The sequence below is a fragment of the Phaethon aethereus genome (genome assembly GCF_964289735.1).
Source record: "Phaethon aethereus genome assembly, chromosome: 14".
Classification (NCBI taxonomy): domain Eukaryota; kingdom Metazoa; phylum Chordata; class Aves; order Phaethontiformes; family Phaethontidae; genus Phaethon; species Phaethon aethereus.
Window position 1 is genome coordinate 15,997,571 of NC_138590.1, and position 20,476 is coordinate 16,018,046.

The 20,476-nt window shown below is 43.6% G+C and overlaps 1 protein-coding gene across 1 annotated transcript in view; it reads left to right on the forward strand.

Moving 5' to 3' along the window:
• Positions 1-232: 232 nt before the first annotated feature.
• RASGEF1C (RasGEF domain family member 1C) overlaps positions 233-20,476 on the forward strand; it is a gene marked incomplete at its 3' end in the record, with an annotated part of 31,424 nt that continues 11,180 nt past the window's right edge. The window contains exons 1-7 of the mRNA XM_082005989.1: positions 233-412; positions 3,573-3,755; positions 5,398-5,520; positions 8,124-8,261; positions 14,209-14,421; positions 16,549-16,623; positions 20,198-20,293. Of these exons, the coding sequence (XP_081862115.1) occupies positions 3,579-3,755; positions 5,398-5,520; positions 8,124-8,261; positions 14,209-14,421; positions 16,549-16,623; positions 20,198-20,293 (822 nt within the window). The 5' untranslated portion in view covers positions 233-412; positions 3,573-3,578. The remainder of the gene's footprint in view (positions 413-3,572; positions 3,756-5,397; positions 5,521-8,123; positions 8,262-14,208; positions 14,422-16,548; positions 16,624-20,197; positions 20,294-20,476) is intronic.

The window sequence follows — 20,476 nt, forward strand, 5'->3', positions numbered from 1 at the left end:
CTGGACTTGTTTTTCACTTGCCATGGTTTACATTAAAAAGCCCAGAAATAGGGCAATACTGCAACAGTTGGAGAAAGAGATCACAGAAAAGTTAATCAGAAGGGACCTCTTATGGTTGTTAGTCCAAGCTCCTGCTCGAAGCAGGGCTAACTTCAAAGTTTGATCAGGTCTCTCAGGTGCTTGTCTAGTTAAGTTTTGAAAATCTCCCAGGGTGGAAATTGAACATCCCTTCCAGGTTCCTCTTCCAATTTCACAAGGTGCTCAGGGGAGGATTTTCTTTTACGCCCAACTGGAATTTCCCTTCTGCAGCCTGGGGGTGTTGCCTCTCATCCTGTCATTGTGCTCTTCTGAGAAGGGTCTGGCTCTGTCTACACCACCTACCTTTTCCATCATCCAAACCACCATCAGTACAATAAAAAAAATCTCCTTGAGGTTGTTTACTTGTTTGTTTTCCTCTCAGTGCTTCCCTTGTTGTTTCTGTATTCTGCAAGTGATTGACAGCAGAACCTCATCTTCTGCCTACTACAGGCAATCACATATTTGGGCTGTTTCAAAGCAAGATTTATTTCTATTTAGTGCTTTTGAAAAAAGTATTTTGGAAACTGTATGAACAGAAAAAGAAATGAGGTGTTGCGAGCAGTGAAGTCCCTGTCCTAAATCCCTGTCTGCCAAATACTTATGTTAGTTATTATCAAGCTTACTAGCGCAAGAGATTTTTAGTCTCTGTGCAGTTGGCCTTCATCCTGCTGTGAACGTTAACAGTATCAGTCAATAGGGAGCAAAAAGGCACGAAGTTAAAACCTTCAGGTCTTCTTCAGTGACAAGTAAGGTGGCAATCAGGCACCAGCTCAGAGACGACACAGGCCTTGCCCAAAAAACTTGAGATTAGACCAGGAACTTCATAATAAAAAGTCAAATTTGATTTCCTAACAATAGCCAAGATGGATGTCTCAGTGACAGTTGTATAGCTGGTTTTATTCTTTTTTTTTTTTTAAATTGTAACTTTTTCTTAAGAAGCGTATGTATTCCAGCAAGATTTCTCATGTAATGAGATGCAAAAGTTCAGGCAATATCCTGTTTAGATACGTTTCTATTTGATAATAAAAATGGCGTTGACAGTGAGGGATTGCACTGAATAAATTATTACTTTGAGTTCTGTTTTATGCTGAAGCCAGGATATTTCCTGTAAGTTCACAGCTGCTTTAACTTTTTCTTTTCTTCACCTAGACAGCTATATGCCCATCAGATTTATTTCTTGAGCTATATGGACATGCAGTCCTTCTTGGGATTATTGCCATAGAAACAAGACGTAACATCGAGCGTGTTAGAAGTAACAAATGGGATTTGGCAGTCTCTCTCATTTACTACGCAGAGTCTGAGCTGTGTACAAAAAGCAGCAATTACTTGCTCTGGGAGCCTTATTAACAGGCACATCTGCACATTCATTAAAACTAGATACTTCAACTTCTATTCTGGCTGGGATGACATTCAGATATTCTGGTCTTTAAACTAAACTAAAATCCCTGACGTATGTTTTGTTTTTAAATCAAGGCAGGAATTTGTTGAGTTTGACATCTTGGTTCCTTTTTGTTTGATTGCAAATCCCGGGGGCAGCCTGTGCAAGCTTCCCAGAAGGAGATAAGATGCAGTAACCGAACCTCTGGCTCCCGGGGAACGGTTCCTTCTTTGAAGGATGAAGTCACCCAAGTTTTGCTCGTAAAGCCTGATCTCCCACGAGTGCTGGGACCCAGCTCCCAGCCTCTCCCAGGGCTTCACACCCTGCCTGGCTTACAGGCACACTGCCCTTCTCACCCTTGGCGGCCCAAGGTTGCTCAGAGTTGGCAAGTTGCAGCAGCCTGAGCTTGGGGGAGTAGATGGGTTGTGCCAGGCAGAGAGGTGCTCTTGCAGGAGAAAATAGAACATACTGTGTGTGGAACTAAAGCTAGCTGACTGTCCGGGTCACAGCACATCTACTGATAGATGTGAGGGAGAAACGCAAACTCAAATTTTGAAGCCAAATCCATGGGGCAGCTTTTGAAGTTGTATGGGATGGTGAAGAGGCAGAAAAGCAGATGGAATGGGATACAGAAAAGGGCAGGGAAATATATTTTAAAATAAGGCGTATCTGCTGACTGCTTGTGGCTGAGCACCAGCAGGCCGAGGTGTAGTGGCAGGCAGGCGGTGTCAGCGTGTGGCCCTGTGCCTTCCTACGTGGGAGGTCGGTGCCAGCTCAGCGGGCCGCAGGGTGCAGATCTTGCTCTTCCAGCAGACAGAGGTTATACTCAGGAGGGAGAGTTAGAGTCCTGGGAGACGTTTTGTAGCTGCTCGAGGAAGTATAGGTTGGCTCTGGGACTCTTTTCTGCCTTCATCTCTTTCCCATCCTCCCTTGCACCAAGTAAAATCAAATTTAGAAGCAAATTGTCAGGTCACAGAAGGGTCCCTTGCTCTGGATGATGTATTTGCTGACCTGGGGGTGAGCATACTCTGTCCTTTTCCTACTCTACATCCTATGACACTGCCTCTTGTTGAGAGTGGAGCAGCTTCTAGGGGGGTATTTTGGAGGCAGCTGGAGATGCTTTAAAGCTCTCAGGGCAAAATCTGTTGTCCTCCTGCACCAACTCAGGAACAAAACAACTTTGCTCAAGAGAAGAAATGTTAAAAGCTGATTGTAAGCCACAAAATTGAGATGGAGCCTAAACGCAACCCAGAGAGCCCAGAGAACTGAAATACAGGGAGCTTGAAACTGGGTTACATGCTCCAAGTTTGTCTGGCCTCCTTTTTGAAGGTGCTGAGGACTCTGCAACTCTAGTGAAGCTGATGAGTGCTCAGGATCTTGTTGAAACATTTATTTAGTGCCTAAGTATAGATCTGGGACTGACTAACTTCAGGCTCCAAAAATAGTGCAGGTGTCTGCCTTCTCCCTTTTCCTCATTTCTCTTTTCTTTGCTCTTTAATCTCTTCTTCAGCTCCCACATTCTCCATTTCCTCCGACTCCCTTCATTTTTTCCATCCTCCTCCAGTTGACTTCTGCTCCTGCTTCTACACCCTCGCTCACTCTGACACCTCTCCTGTCCTGTGGGAGCCACAGAGCATTTCTCAAGGTCCATCCTGAGCCAGACTTAGGCCGCACCCCTTTCCTCTCCCTCTCTCACCCTAAATTCTCCCTGCTTCATTTTCAGCAGGACAGAGGTTCAAACGAACAGCTCTGTTCTGCTCAGGAACCTGCTGAATTCAAATCCCAAGTATCTCACCTCTCTTACATGGGACTGACCAAGACTGGTAGCAAAAAGGGGATCACCACAGAGCTCTCGATTGGAGTGTGAGCCCAAAGCAGCTGCTGTCCCTTTCTAGCCCAAAAGCATAAATCAAAATGTCCCATTTTCCTGTGTAATTCATGTCGCCGGCATGGTCTGCTAATGACAACAATAAAAGAGGTTATAAATGAAGGGATCAGGTTAATTTGTGAACAGGAAGCTCTCATTAGTGGCTTGTGTTTTTCTAATCAACCAGAAGACAGATGTGGCTGTGAATCTGATGAATCTTGTCCCTGATGTGAGTTCTGTCTGTTGTAGGAAGGCATGCCCCAAACGCTGAGTTCTACCAGTATGTTTACCCCATGTGGCTTCAGCCCTCATCTACATACTTCGAAAGAAGATGAACAAGGAGGACTGATCTTCCAGGATGGAAACCTTACCTCAGCATCTCTGGATGCTCTAATCCAACATCTGATACCTACCACTGATTACTACCCTGAAGTAAGCAAGTCACAGTATAATAAACAGTTTAATTTTGATGAGTTGGGGCAACACTTTATGCAGAAGTGCAAATGTGTTAGATTTTGAATTAAAGAGGGCCAATTTAAAAGATGCATACAATTAAAGTTTGGTAAATTGATGCATTGCTTTAAATGCTGTTTCACTGCTCTATAATTGTTCCCATGAAAAAGCAGATCCCAAAGTTGATACTGCCTTTAAATAAGAGAATGGGGTTGGGGGGGGAAGCTGTGGTGGAGATGAATTAGTGATATAGCAGTTGGAGCACTTCAAAAATAGCAGCGCATCCCAGAGAGGTTTTGATGAAGACTGAAGCAAAAAACTTCCAGTCTGAACTGGCATTAAATTAGCTGAATTTCAGCAGCTGCTGAAGGCATCCAGGTTTGTCTGCATGTACAAAGCATTCCCTCAGTGACAACAGAGACAATCCTCCTGATGGGTTCATACTTTACCTAGGATTATATTCACACCAACTCTGCAGTCACTGAACAGCACAGTGCAGATCCTAATCCTTGCTCCATCAGTGACTATTCAGTGTTTCTTCACCAACAGTGTGAGGATCTAAACTAGAAGCAGGTTTATGATCCTGCAAGCCATTGACTTCACTGGATTTTGCACATCCTCCGTGGAATTTGATGAAGTTTGACTGGAAGACTTTTAAGTGCTAATATATCTCCATGGAAAGGCTTGTATTTCAAAGCACTTGAGTGTAGTAGAGTAGCATTGACTTCTGGGCAGTTTAGAAGACTATGAAAGTTATCAATGCAGAGCAGACAGCACGTTTGAAATTTCCCGCAGCTCAGTTTCTGATCAGCTAAAAATAAGTAATAAAGAAGCACATCAATTAAAAAAAAAAGAACAGACAGGCAATAAAAATAGGTAATGGACAGATTAGGCTGTGAGATTTTCATTAAGCAACATGTGATATGTAATACTATACCTGCTGCTCAGGAGCATGGCTAGGTGTGGGGAAAGAAGATAATTCAGGCACCGGGAGGGGTTAGGTTGCAAACAACTGAGGATTCATGCATATATTTTAAATTCACTGCTGGAATACCTTACATAATCCAAGGATTTATCCAGCAGGCCTGCTTCACACAGCTTCACAGATGTGGGACTGCACGTGATGACTTGGCTGATAGAAATGAATTTTGGGGAGTTAGTAGAATAAATGAAATATTCCTTAAAACAGGCTGGGTGAGACCTGCAGGGTGATAGTAAGTCGTGACTAATCTTGGGGTGTCTGCAGCTCACAACCCAGTACAACACAGAGGTGCATGAGTGTCTACACATTTAGCTTTCACAGGCCTCCGTGCCCCCCGGTTGTGCTGTCTCCTATACCTGGGCTTGCTCCTGTAGAGCGACGTACACATTGTCTTCGCTGGATGTTTGCACAGGGTTTGGCCAACAAAAGGCTGGAATTGGGTGCTGTGGAGGAAGGAGATGCCACTGCCTCCTGCGTCCACTGTAACCAGTTCCGCTTTCAGGGTCAAGAATCCTTATGTCTTTTAGACAAAGGTCTGTCCCAGTGGAAATGCAAAAACTGTGGAGTTTGGGGTTTTTATGGCTAATATTACCCACTGGGTGTCTGCTTACAGCAGGTCTGCTTTTCTCTCTCCCGCAGAAAGCCTATATCTTTACATTCCTGCTGAGTTCCAGACTCTTCATTGAACCCCATGAGCTTTTGTCCCGTGTTTGTCACAAGTGCATTGAACAGCAGCGGCTGGATGACCCCGTGCTGGACAAGGTTAGTTTCTCTTTGCAGCAGAAAAATGGGGGGTATTTTCAATGGGCAGAGAATTCTGGGGCTCTGGAGTGTGTCCTTTGCCTCCCGTTGGACTGAATGAAACTTTCTCATAAAGGATGATGGTTGCCACTGAGATCCTGACATTGAGATATCCTAGCATCCATGTCCAAGAGCAGTGCTCCAGGCACTAGTCACTTCAAATCTTCTTCTAATTTTCCCTTTCCCCCTGTCTCAGTCTTCCCAGGTGACTTTCCTTCTTAACTTCTTTAAGGCTCTGATGAAGCCTGCAGAATGCAAGGAGGTAGGATGTAAACCTCACACGCTATCAGTTGCAGATGTCGACACACCACTCTCCCATTTTTACTTAATGCGTCTGCCCTTTTGCTTTCTTGCTTCTGGTACAGTAATATTTCCTCTTGGCCTTACCTGTCATTTTGAACGCTATGTAACAGCATGCAGCTACCCACTAACCTCCCGTTGCCTGCACTGGCAGATTGTCCGCACAGCCGTGCTGCAGAGCGGCGCTGTCTGGCACACCAGGAATGAGTTGAAGCAGTGGTGAGGCTGTGACAAGCTAACAGAATGAGAACACCCAAGCTGTTACTGTGTCGGCACTCCTCCTGTTTTTCCCTAGGGACTGTGCAGACTGAGACAGTGTGTAACAACACATGTGCATCCTCTGGCAGTCCCATAGACGCTACAGTGGAGATGGATCCCACTGGATCCTATTCAGTGCTAGATTCTACCCATGCTCTCCTTGGTGCATTGATGACGATCTCTCCAGTACATTACCTGGAGCAGGAGGTGCATCTTCAGTGCAGTGGAGGGAAGAAGAACGTGTATTAGTTGCAACTTTCCAAAAAACCCAGAATTCTGAAATGATTCTCAAGATCAGCCTTTCCAGCTTTGAAACAGTATTTTTTTAGCATCAAATACTGAATCACCAACATCTGAACACGTGTTCTTGTTTTTGCCCAGGCAACCAGTTGCATAAGTAACAGGAGCTCTGCTCTCACTATGGAGAGCAATCAGCCAGGCTACACAGGAATCTGACACTTGGGTTGCCCGTACAGTCTGTGTTAACGGAAGTATCTGCATGAGGTGCAGCATCCAAAACAACTTTTCCAAGGTGTGATGGGTTCTGTTCGCCAGTGCTATGGCAGATGCAAATTTATGAGGATTAAAATGTGAGCATTGCAAAGTTTTGCTACTCATTAAACTTTGCAAAAAATGAGAAACATTATCTTACTACTAAGATCTCCCACTCTGCTTGAGGTGAGTCTACATTTTGGACTAGCCTGCAGTAACACAGAGCTGGTGCAACACAGCTGATTTTCTGTTCCTGAGAGTGGGGCTGACTTTGAAACTTTGCACACAAGTGACCTCCCTTCCCCTGAGTTGTGTCCTGTGACTTGCACAAAATCCTCTCCTTCAATTCCTAATAGCCATTTACACAGCTGGAGCAAATGTCTCCCCAGACCTTTGTAGTTTCCAATAAAGCTTTCCCTTTAGCAGCCACCTGCTGGTCTTTGAGCATGAGCTTAATGCTAGCTGACAGCAGTTATTTTTAGAGATGTGGTTCATTGAAACCTGCTGTTGTTGGAAAGCTGAAATACGCATTTTAACCACCTTGGTTGAAAAGCACAGAGCTGTGGAGCTCAAGAGTATAATTTTTCCTGATTACAGGGTGTACTTTAGCTATAGTACGTAGGATGCAGAAGAAGGCTGTTTGTTTTGGTCTCTGTTTTCAGTAAATAAAAATGTAGTTTGTTGTTTAACGCAATTTCCTTTTCACGTGTGCTTGGATAACGGAGGATGGAAGCTTTGGAAGCAGCTGCACTGGCCATCTTTTGAGATAATACTAATGCACCAATTGTGCTATTCCCCACATTTCCCTCCTTGCCCCATATCTTCCTGACTACTCCCACTGCTGCATCCTCAGATAAATCTACACCAAAAATAAAGTGGGCATTGGCTGTGTGTTATGTGAGTGGGTGTCCTTGTCCTATCGTGACCTTCAGCTCAGCTGGGAAGAGAGCAACGTTATCAGTAGCCCAGGTAAGGTTACTAAAGTGCTGGTGTTTTGTTCGTATTTTCTTCCTTGTGCTCCATCTGCCAGTGATCACTAAGCAGTTTTTTCTTATGGCCAGAAAGCAAAAGACTCACCTCTTTGTTGGTCAAGAAATACATTGCAATCAGTTTTTCAGGAAAGGATGAAAACGTAGGAAGGTTGTAAGTACAAAATGGAAGAACATGTGGTTCAAATGAGTAAAAAGGCCAGATGTTTTTAAAAAAGGTATAAAGGTTGCATCAACAAAATGTCCATCCAACCATAAACTGGCCAATTGCATGTACAGAATATTTAAATCTGCATGTAAAACAGACAGTTGTGCATGCATCTAAGTGCTGGTATATTTTGCATACCAAAACATATAATTTGTGCACCACAGTATTTGTTTGCATGTGTGCAGATTTTGCAGGTGCAACCATCAGTTCCTTCTTTGAAAATCTGGCTCCGCTTTCAGTGAGATACATATTTGCTGGGAAACTTTAATAAGTAAACATGTTTCAATCCCTATCCATCATTTTGGTTTCCATTTCAGGCACGGGTCAGAAAATTTGGACCCAAAATCTTACAGTTGCTGACAGAGTGGATGGAGACCTTCCCATATGACTTTCAGGAGGAGCGGATGATTGGCCACCTGAAAGACATGATTCACAGGATAGCCCCATGTGATGAGGTGAGGATGTCTGACCTGGGACATTGTGTGGAGATGTTATGTTCATTTTCCCACTTGGTTCCTCCTTTTGGCGTATTCTGTTCTGTGTCTCTTCCTGGGAACTCTTACAGTTTTGTTCTACTCTGACAGTTGAAACATGTAGTAGCTTCCCTGAAAGCCACACCTCTCAGTTTAGGTACCCCTGTGGCAGTGACACAGGGACACATTGGAGTGATCAGCAGAATTTATCTACTGCACATCAGATTATAAGAGAATAACATTCCTGGTTTACAGAGGGAAAATTTGAGGCATAGCATAGACTGAATGTGGTGATCATGATTTAAATAGCAACAGAGCTGTGATCTCCCAAGCTATAGTTTAGCAGAGGAGTGAAGTATCGTGACTGGAGACCAACCATCCTGGCCAAGCAGTGGCTCAGGGAGTGCTCCAGGATGTTTAGTTTAGCAAGCAAGGAGTGAAGCAATCAGCCAGTCGTCAAGTGATTGCACTGGGGAGCTAAAAAGGATCATCAGTTGCCTGAAGGTACCTGATAAAGGCTTCCTCTCTCTAAGAAAATGAGGGGTTGTGAAAGAGTAACCACCAAAGGGTGTTTATGGTCCTTTTTTCTCTCACCTTCTCCATTTGTTTATGTCCTTGACCACCTGTGCCGAAACCTAATTTTTCATTCCTTATTTTACATGTCTTCAGTCTGTCAGGTTTTTTAAAAACAATCTTTGCATTTTGTCATCTTTTTCATTAGTGATTCTAACAAGCGTTTGGCTTACACCTTCCTGTCCTGTGTAAAAGAGTTCGCAGGCCCTATGCTTGAGCTGGGTGATATTGTAAAGCAGGGAGCCAGACAGGAGGCGAGCAGGCACAGAGCAGCAGACTCTGATCACAGTTTGACTGATGCCACTGGAATCCCCATCAAAGTTCACAGGACCTATGGGCCACGAGGTAGCTCCTGTTGAATCCAGCCTGTTTGGCTGATGTGGTGAGATAGCAAGGGACAGTCCTTACATTTAAAGAAAATACAGATATTTATGGGCATGTAGCTTCTCTGGGAGTGCGAAAGTGGTGGAAGACAGCAGTGTGTGGCCTGCTGGGCAAAACTCAGTCTAGATGGCTGTGTGGTCTTGGTGTTCAAATGCATGAGCCATGTGTGTGGCAGAGTAGGACACAGTGAGTGGAGTCTCTGGGAGACCTGCTTGCAAATTCAGGTGGCTGAATCCTATAAACTAATTCAGAAACATTAAAGATTCCACAAAATCCATGAAAATAATAAGGATAAGAGCAAATAATATAGAGAGTCTCTAATTACTTCTAGGTTAACCATGGGATGTGGAAGAATTCAGTTCCATTGGCTACATCAAGGCCTGGCTTCAGGCCACAGATGGGTGCAATTTAGTAGAACAAAAATCGTATACCCATGAGTCCAAGAAAGAGAGGGGTAGAGAGAAGACAGGAGGAACTAGCAGGGTTGCAGCACAACAGAAATTAAATTGGACCTTCGAACCCACATGAAACACGAGAGAAATGGAAACAGCTGCTCTTGGGCTGGGCTGGCATCACGGCTGGCACTTTTGGGTGGCTCTAGGCTGGCATGGCTTGGTTGTCTGGGCTGGCCAGCCTGTGGGGGAGAAGGGGTGGGAAGGGGAAGCTGCGTGACCCTTTGATGGAGGTGAAGGGAACACAAAGTACTTTCAAAAAGAGCCAAGGTGGCCTCGATTCTGTTGACCAGAGCAGTAAAACTTCTCCTTCACAGGGAAGAGGCAATGAACTTGCTCCTGCCAGCCACCAAGAAAGGTGCCTTGCAGCCCTTCAGCATCTGAAGTGAGAGAAACCCATACACGCTCACCAAAATCATGTCCACTGGAAAGAAGGAACCAGCCAAAAGGACAGAGAACAGGGGCTTTATGGGTGCTCTTTAAAAGCAGTACCTGCCCTGGTGAGAGCCATAAATGCTAAAAATCAACTTTTTGCATCCAAAGCAATAGTTTATTTGCCTAACCTGAGCAAGTGCTGCATACCTTCACTCTGGAGTGGGCATAGCTGTGTACCAATGCTTATGGGTACCCTGCGGGGAGAATCATTGTTTTTCGAATTTTACTAGGTACTATAATTGCAAGTGATTATGCCTGAGAAAAATTAATAATTAATTTAAGAAGCAGCTCATATCCTGCAAATGCAAATTTCCTTTTTTAAGGGACAGCACGAAAGAGTGGTGGTGCCCATTAGTTGTTGGAAGGAAGTTGTGCCCGTTGTGGATCATAGAAATTAAAGATTGAAAGATTTGTGAGGTCATCTAGTCCATGTAGGTTAATGCAGGATTTTCCCCTGCAGTGTGTGCTCCTGTCCTTTGTAGAGTCCACTTTCTAAAGGCTCTGTGATGTGCTTATAAAGGTGTCCATGCTGAGAAGCATTTCTTAGTAAATGCTGTGATTTGCATTCAGAGTTAGACATTTTAATTAAAATTTGAGCTCCTCAGCCACCTGCTGAGGCCTGCCATCTTCCAAAGAACTTTTCCAGTTAAGAACAAAACATTTTCTTTAAATATTAAACAGTAGTATGCTTCTATTGACTGTTAATGTGGCATCGAAGTGAGATAGAGTCCAGCATGCAGCCCCTGTACAATAGGGGGTCACTTTGTGGCAAGGTAATTACCAGCATGTTGAAGGTAATGAACAATGTTGTTTTCACTTAGTGAGCATAGTTTAAAGGAGGCAAGAAATGTTTTTAAAAGGGCAAAAGCAGGATTTTTTTTTTTTAATTTCTCCTCCAACACGCACAAAAAAGCTTTTTAGGCAAGGGTGCACCCAACCTATTTTTAGTGAATCTCTTCAAAAGCTCTGAGTAATCTTTTTTGTGTCCATTAAGTCTTTCTCTTATTTCATTCTTTAGTAGGTGGTTGGCTTACCTGAGTCTTTGTTTACTCTTGTCTATATATATTATTGTGCCATATTCCCTACAATACTAGGTGAAACTAGATCTCTTGATAAGGATTTATTGAAAGTCTGGGTAATATGCATGTCTTTCAAGCAATTTTATGCTGCTTTTTGGCTTTTCATCCAAACAGTGAAGAATTTAATACTGCAGAGACATGGCTGGTCCAAGATTTCTTATCCAAACTCCTTTTTGAAAGAGAACTGGGTTTTCAGTTAGAAGTTTTTTAGTCAGATGTTTTATCTTCTGTAGAAGACTTGGATTTTAGTGCCATGCCTGCCCCCCAACCCCAAAATTAATCCCCCTGTTTACAAAATATGTTCATGAAATACCAATTATGTTGCTATTTGAGTTTCCACTGAAAAATAACTTTGTATTCATAGAGCTTGATAAGCTATGCTGAGATTTGCAAACACACCTGGATGTAAACCGGAGAAATATTTACATGGTGATCAGTAGTTTGGGTCCAGGACAGTCTTTGTAAATCAAAAGTGTGACCATCTGTTTGAATGAGGAGTTAGATGAAAACGGCCAGTAGTCTCTCTTCCCTGGAGCTAGTATACATCAGGAACAGATAAAAACAAAGAATATTTTTTAATTTTCTCTTTTTTTTTTAAACATCTTCCTCACTCAATTTTCACTCCTCCTGTGTGATTTGCTTCCAAATATAACATAAGTTGTCATTCTCCAAGACAAGTCCTTCCTGCCTTCTAAGTACTTGCTTCATTTCGGACTTACCAGCTCTGTTTGCAAAAATGCCTAACGACATCCTGCTTATGTGGTCCGTGTTCCAGCCCAGCTCAAGAGACCATCTTCCTTGAGTGAAATGAGAGGTTCCTCAGCAATGTGAAACCTTCTGCTAGGAAAGATGTATGAAAGTTACAGTGTTGCAGCAAAAGTTGAAGCACTTGGGATGTTCTGAAGGTTTCCAGCCTCAGACTGTAATGGAAACAGGTTAGACATGAGCATGTTATTCTTCATTGTGAAGCAGTAGGAGATGCTACTTCCAATGTGCAGATGGGATCCTGTGTAGGTGAAAAGAGCACTGACTCTGCCTTCTGGTACCTTGAACACCTAAAACATGAGTGCTGTCAATGCGTAACACTGAAGACTATCCACAGTCTACAAAAATCTGAAGAAGACAAAGGCTGTATCTAAACCATGGGATTCGGTGGTACTTCCCAAGACCTCACTTAGGCTGCATCCAGCTTGGAGTGCAACACAGGTGTGTGTTGGCCTTCATGGGAAGGCACACTCTGGCCAAGTCCCTGTTGTGATGATGAGGACTGCGTGGAGCGTGCCAGGGTATACATCTGCTGCGCAGTACAGATGTAACAGAAGACGGCTTCGTGCCAGCTCTGGTTTCACACTGATAGATTACAAACTGATGTTACTGGCAACGTGATGTTACTAAGTTCTCTTTGGATGGGGAGCAAGGAGTTATTGCACTTGTGAGCAGCCAGAGGCTCTCTCCACTGTGTGTCTTTGTGCTGGAAGAGGAGCTGGTAGTAGGCCAGCCTGCAAACTTTTCCCAAGTGACCACGCTCTTTGAAGTTGAGCAGTGTTGTGGTTTAACCCGGAAGGCAGCTGAAGACCACACAGCTGTTCGCTCCCTCCCCTCCCTCAGTGGGATGGGGAAGACAATCGAGGGGAAAAAAGTAAAATTGACAGGTTGAGATAAAGGCAGTTTAATAGGGTAGAAAAGGAAGAAGGAATAATAATGATGATGATGATAATAATAATAATAATAGAATATATAAAATAAGTTATGCACAATGCAATTGCTCACCACCTGCTGACCAATGCCCAGCCAGTTCCAGAGCAGCAGCCCGCTGGCCAGCTTTCTCCCTAGTTTATATACAGGATATGGTCTGGAATATCCCTTTGGCCAGTTGGGGTCAGCTGTCCTGGCTGTGTCCCCTCCCAGGTTCTTGTGCCCCCCCTCCAGCCTCTTCACTGGTGGGGAAATATGAGAAGCTGAAAAGTCCTTGACTTAGTGTAAACACTGCTCAGCAACAACTAAAACATCAGTGTCTTATCAACATCATTCTTATCCTAAATCCAAAACACAGTACTATACCAGCTACCAGGAAAAAAATTAACTCTATCCCAGCTGAAACCAGGACAAGCAAGCACCCATTGAACCTATGCCTGATGCTCCTTTTTCTGGCTGGGAAAGCCCATGAGGCCATATTCCTCAGCAGGGTACACCCCATGCTCCACATAAGGTTTTTGCCCAAGAACGTTTCTAATTAATCCTTGTCTTTAGAGCCCATCCACCAGTTCTCTCAATTATCTCAGTTTTATGATGTCTGCATCTGTCAGTCATGAAGAGCTGAAGGCATTTCTTTCTGCCAATCCTCCGTGGCCAGCAGCTCCACTCAGTGTCTGTAAAGAGCATCTCCAGCTCTGAGAACAGCCTGAGCAACTTAGTAATGATCATCCTGCTGAGCACATGGCTGTGCTTGGAATATGATATGAGCTTCCTTCAGTAGCAGTTAACATTTTGGATATTAAATACTCAAAGCTACATGATGCTCAGACCATTCCAACTGGGCAGCAAGTAGCAGCATGCTTCTGCTGCTCTCAGCTCAAAAGGTTGGAGAGAATAGTGTTAGAAACATTTCTTATTCCTAATAAATAAGGAACAGGTAGAGTTCTTGGCCAACACGTAGCTGACATAAAGGATAGGTACTGAATGCTGCTGTGTTCCAGAAAGCTGCAATAACTCATGTTTTAGCATTACCTCTCTGATCCTGAGGTTGGCAGGAACATGTGAGTATCAGTGCCAGCCCAACCCACCAGTCCTGCCTGCCTCTTCTCTTGACTGCAGCCTGTTTCTGTGGTCCAGAGCACAGAACTGTAATTAAGCCAACTGCTTATTCTGAAATAGGCTTGTTGAAAATAAAATGGTAACCTGTTGCTGGCTTAGGGGTATTTTGCAGAAGGGAAAATTCAGCATAAAACCACTCCTTTGTCAAGTTCTGTGGGTGGTTTATGTGTCTTCCTCTCCCTGCCTCTCCAGGCCTACTGGAAAAAGATGAATCAGCTTTTGCAAACCCTGAATCAGAAGCTTGCGACCCTCAGCCATGGGCAAGAAGGGATTGTCAAGATCAGTGCTGCTGTCTCTGATAAGCTGGTTGCCTTTAAAAGCAAACCTCCATCAATTCAGAGAGAAATCCTGAGCGTCTGCAGTGACCCTTATACTCTGGCTCAGCAGCTGACACATGTGGAGCTGGTAAGTGGGAATGGTTCCCAACGTCGGCAGTCAGAGATATTATTTTAAGCCATCAGCTGCTAAGTATTCCAGACACAACCAAAAAATGTCTGCACTGCTGCAGCACATCCCATGCTGTATCAGCACTGCAGCAGGAGGCAGGGTTTGACAGGTTGAGATGCTTGCAAAGCAAGCTGTATATCCGTGTTCCTGTGCACCTCGAGGTGGGTCACTTTTCACCCTGCTTATCTGTGAAATGCGAGTCATAGTCACAGGAAGGTCAAAGGGTTCCCACTTCTGTAAGGTACCCTGAGCCCCGCAACCTGAAGGTGCTATTGAAATTGCTGGTCATTAGCCCTTTTATTAATTTGGAAGAAATTTTAACAGTTCAAATCTGTTCCAACAGGTACACAAAACATCTGAGTTGTCTGATGTGGTTTTCATTCTTCCCTTTTGGACTTTGTGCATGGACGTACAAGGGTGTTCAAATACCACCCACACAAAGTCCTGCTGTTTCCCTCCGTGGACTGCAGCTCACTCTCAAACAGGCTTTTGGTGGTAATCACTCCAATTGCAGTACCCAGATGCTGGACAGACTGTTGTGTTGCACACCCTTCTCCCAGGTTCAGGTCCTCCGTGTAGACCTCTTGGATGTTCACAGAAGAACATAAAAAATTGCTGCCATCTGCAGATCTCTTGGTGCTGTAATGATTCCCTGCTGCCTGTCCTCCTGTAGACAGTATTCATCCTTGAAAGGCTGGAAAAACCAACCATGAAATGGACTGTGGATTGGAGTGAATATCATGGAGTTAGCCTTGGGAATTCTGAAGGTAGTTGATGCTCTATTTGGCAAGAAGTGGAATAGTTCAGAACCCCCAAATTTAGGATCATCTTCTCACCTTAGTTTTCAGAACATGCAACTTTGGCTCTCTGCTTTATATGACTTAAGCCAGACAGTAGAAGTCCTTCTGCCTTGAGGGTTTTTTTTTTCTTGCTTTTCTTTCCCTCCACAATACAACTGTTTTCCAAGAGGAGATTCCCTGTAACTGGGGCACCACTGCACTTTTAAGACTGATGCAGCTAGAGGTTTTCATCCCACTTTACTATAATCAGTGATATCTACCTTCTGTTTCACTTACTGCATCTGGTACACGAACTACTCTGCACTGAAACTGTTTGAAGCTTATTTGTTAGTAAGAACTATTTGCTATTTATTTAATAACAGTTACTTGCTAATAAGAGTCCTATATGGTTATCAGTGGCAAGGTGAGAAGCCAAGAGAAATGGCATAGGAATTGCCATAACATTTTCACTTAAGCAAAACTACCATTAATTTTGTTGTTGCTTGAGTCTTCTAAGTTTGGGCTGTAGTAATTCCAAAATATCTCCTCTGAAATACCTTTGTGGCCTACAACAAATATTTTTTTCTAATAAACACGTTTAAGGGAATTGAAAAGCCTAATAAGAAGGCCAGTGGTGTGGCTGGAACTGCCAGGTTTGTTCAGGAGCTGGTGGAAGTGGACTGTTCTTTACTAAGACAGATCTGAATGCTTTATTTACTCTTGTTTTGGGTAATGCCTGGGACACTCTACAGCATAAGCAATGTCTTTGCAGATGCATATGCTTATGTTAATGGCTTCCTTCCCCAGTGGCACAGAGCCACCACCTTGGGGCTTCACCTGAGCTTCACTGGGTAGGGAGGTAGGGTCAGGGCACTGTGTGTGCAGATGAGCAATGGATTGCCGTGGTTACCAGATCACAGTTATTGCTGCCATTTTAACAGCTGGGAAACAAGGCTGTTGAGTAATGCTGGACCACAGCGGGTCTGTGGCAACACCAAGCACAAAACTGAGGTCTGCCGGCTCCTAGATGGAGCCTTGTGCATCCAGCACCCTTCTGTCTGTGCAGTGGAGAGGGCTTTTCCTGTGGCTTGTCAGTAATGAGATGTATTTATTCTCATTTTCTTCCTTCTGCTGAAATAACTCTAATTGTTCTTATGAATTTTAATATCTGGTGCTAGTTCGCTGTCTACCAGTTCAGTAACACCATTCAGAGCTGACAGATAATGGGGATGTCTTACCAAGAGAAACAGAAGAGATTTTGGGGTGTTTTATTTCTTTCTCTCTCTCTTCCCCCCCCACCTAACAGGAAAGGCTAAGTCACATTGGACCTGAGGAGTTTGTGCAGGCATTTGTACATAAAGACCCTCTGGATGGCACCAAGGTATGATTTGTCTGCATGCAAAGTATCTCCTGCAATCACTATTTGTTCTAGATGAACTGGTGTAATGAGATCCATGAGAGCAAGGCCTGGGGCACGTGTTGACCATGGCCAGGCAGCTGATGACCTGTATTCTCACAGCAAGGATGAGACCTGTTGGTAGAGCTCACACTGGCAGGTCATTGCCATTCCTTCCTGGTGAAAGTATGTTCTAGCCTGAGACTGGCCAGCACTCTGATGTTCTGCTTTCTGGCTTGTTCCTCCTAACCTGCTTTGACCAGGGCAGATGGCTTGCGGCTGTACACAGCCAGGGAATGTCTGTTCCCAGCGTTGAAGCGTAAAGACTCTGGACGTGATGTAATGCCCATAGTGTGTGCCCAGACACCACAGTAATGAGTCAGTGCGTCATGAATCAACATACTCTTCTCTCTCTACACAATAGCTTTTAACCCAAAGCACCGCAGGGAATGGAGTGTCTGATCAGGGCTTCATCCAAAGTCTGTGAAAGCCAGTTGGATTCTTTCCACTGATTCCAGTGGGGTTTGAAGCAGCGTTTCAGTGAGTGCCTCAATAAGGAAAGAGACTTCCTGGCTGGAGAGGGAGAGTCAGAGATTTCACATACTGCCAGAAAAGAGAGTGGAAGATTCTTCACCAGAACTGCATATGGACTCCCACTGAGATTATAGATCAATGGCAGAATTTCATCATTGGATGCTGAACATAACAGGAAGAACTCTCTTTATAGTGCTGCCCTCAGAGCACCACAATAGCTTGTAATGGTAAAAAAAATGGATGGATGGATGGATGGATAAAAAGTGCAGCATTGGGCTCTTTCCTTCTGTTATTGGAGTTATGAAGATTCTGCAGTTGGTTTCAGGGAGAGGGGAGTGGGCAGAGATGGTGTTTCAAGTATTCTGAGCATTGATCACATCCTTTAGGAAGGAACCTGAAGGTAGCAAAGATGTGTCAGAAACATGAAACCAAACCAGCCACAGTGAGTTTTCAGCAAGGGACAAGACTGAAATGAACAGTTGTCATATCTGTTGTGAAGTAAAATGAAAGAGATCAAATGAGGGCACTAAATTTGAGTGAGTTTTGGAAGAGTGGGAGGGAGGCAGCAGTGAGTGAAATCAAATTGCATAAAGCCATAGAGGGGAAGGGGTGCTAAGACGAAGAAGGAATGTTCAGTAATAAACTAATGTATGCACAACAGCTGAAGCTGTATCTGGAATTTCAAATGCAGGGCCAGCACAGAATACCACCAAGATGTGAAGAGAAATTGAGTTTACAAGGTAAGGGTAAGGAAACATCAGCTAAGGTGGATGGGAAGGATTAGAATGAGAGGCAGAGATCCTGAAAATAATGGTGGGATGGGAGAGCTGAGCAAATCATCTTGACAGACTATGACAAGCTGTTTGACAGTTATGCATATTCTTCAAATGCAAATCTGAACACTGAGGTGCTGCCCAGTAAGAGTTCTGTGACTTCAATGAAGTGCGTAACAACAGAGAAAATAACAGGCGCAAAGCAAGGATGCACCGCTGCATTACCTTTGAAGTTGAAGGCAATGACTTCCTGCAGGAGGATCTCCTTAGTTAAAGCAAAACGGGCGTAACATTTTCACACAGGACGTGGCACTAACAAATTATTAGGCTTCAAGTTAGCAAGGCTGATGAAAGTAGAGATAGTCTGCAACTTTTCTCCACCCTGGGCTGACCAGAGGTGCCAGTGATTTAGAAGAGCCTGCACACCAGGGTAAGGTATAGCCAAGGGATTGTGTGGGACTTGGCAGAACATTGTACATAGGAGCACAAACTTTACGTGGAGTGACATATCATTCCCCGACTCATGAAGACCACCCCTGTTAACCACAGGGAATTGGCTCTGGTCTGAATTCCCTCCAGCTGGAGATCATATTAAACATCTTTCTTGCATGAGGGCTTCAAAAGGCTTCACTTATGAATGTTTATCAGGCACTTTGAGTTGCAGATGGAGGATGCTAGGGAGGTGCTAAATATTGTTGCCATTTATAAAGCTTAACCTTTAAAAAGCAGTCTGTTTCAACTTTAACCGTTGCACATTTTTCACAAGTTTTGTGGTATTAGCTGTGGTTCTTATGCCCTGACACAGGACAGCAGTGTTGAGATCGAACTACTGTATTCAGAACAAAACTTAGGTTTTGTGTAGTTTTTTGCTATAACAAGGAACAATACTGCAAAGCACAAGAAAAGCAACTGCTATGGATAGATGGGGGCTGCTTTGGTTTTCATTTGTTTTGTTTGATATTTACATGCTGCTTGCTTACCTTTGAGATGCTTTAAAAATATATTTATTATTGTATATGTAGTCTACTCATAAAGTGCTGAGGAATTTCAGGCTTGTTAAGATTTGCTCCATAGCATGGTACTGTGATTTCTGTTTCTAAACGTGCCTGTATACAGAATCACAGATGAATATTTTCTTTAATTACCTTGGGAATCATACTAAACCCTATTCCTTAAGGGGTTTTATTCACTTCTTTAACTTAGATAATATGGGTAATCTCATTGATGTTAATGGATCTGTGTTATGCATTGTGATTTTCTTCTTAGTGGCGTGTATTTATGGTAGTTCTGGGAAATTATCATCTTAATATAACAAAAAAGCAGTATTCTCTGATACCCTCTAGTGGATGTTAATGAATGTTCAAATAAATCACGTGAACTCTAGAGCGCAGTGTGTCCTAGATGGACAGTTTAAGAATTCAGGACTGGGAAAAGAACTTGAATTCTTATAATCCCAAGTAACATCTTCAGGCTGTGTGAACTGCCCTATCACTCTGATGAAGTGAAATTATCTGTTGATGTCAAAGGAACTGGAAGAGTTCAGCCAAGTATCTGCTCCCACAGCCTGTATCAGTGATGGGAATTTATGTTAAGTTTCACATAAAAAAGTGAAAAATGTGCTTCTTGTAATGGCTTTTACAGATGGAGTATTTCTGGCATGTAGTGACCTGTTCAAGAGCAGCCATCAAGACAGAGCTGGTCACTGGAGAGCCTATTATCCTGAAAACTCAATAAGGAAAATACTTAAGCAACTAGAACTGTGTTTTCTTTTGCTTATCTCTTGTTCACTTCACAAAATTATGGTCTCTCTGCTCCAGAAAAGGGCTGTGAGTGATTGCATTTACTAAAGTGAAGGAGGTCCTGGAATCAAAGACACAAACTGCGCATGCTGTGGAAGACTCTGCTTATCTTACTTTTTCTGCACATTGTTGTTGCTGCCTGAATTCTGCAATGCCCCAGCTGTTAATATCCCAGTGAACAAGGGTCAATGCAGACTCTGTTGGTGAATGCTTGCTGCAGGCAAAATGGGGCTGTTTTCGATACACTAGTGTGAATTGTGTGGTGTGACACACTCGGCTAGACCCTGTGCGTCCCACCTACCCGCTGACTGTTTGAAAGGGACCCTCAATGCACAGTCTTCCACGTGCATGAGAGATGTAGCCAAGTAATTACCTTTGTGTAGTATTTATCTTAGCGATCAGACAGCTGCTGAAACACAGTTATATGTCTTTCTGTGCTTTTTTTCTCCCCAGAGTTGTTTCAGTGAACAGAAGAAGACCAGTAATCTTGAGGCCTATGTGAAATGGTTCAATAGACTCTGCTATCTTGTAGCAACAGAAATTTGCATGGTAAGTGAAAAGTATGTGGCATGTTTTACCGCATGCCTGAAGTACCAGTTTGAGATCATACGTTAATAAGCAAACCTGGAGATTTATTTCTTATGACCCAGCTAGGCATCTGACGGTAAGTTTTAGTAATATGTAGTCGCAGAAGCGACCTGATAAATGACAAACATATTGCAAAACAAAGCT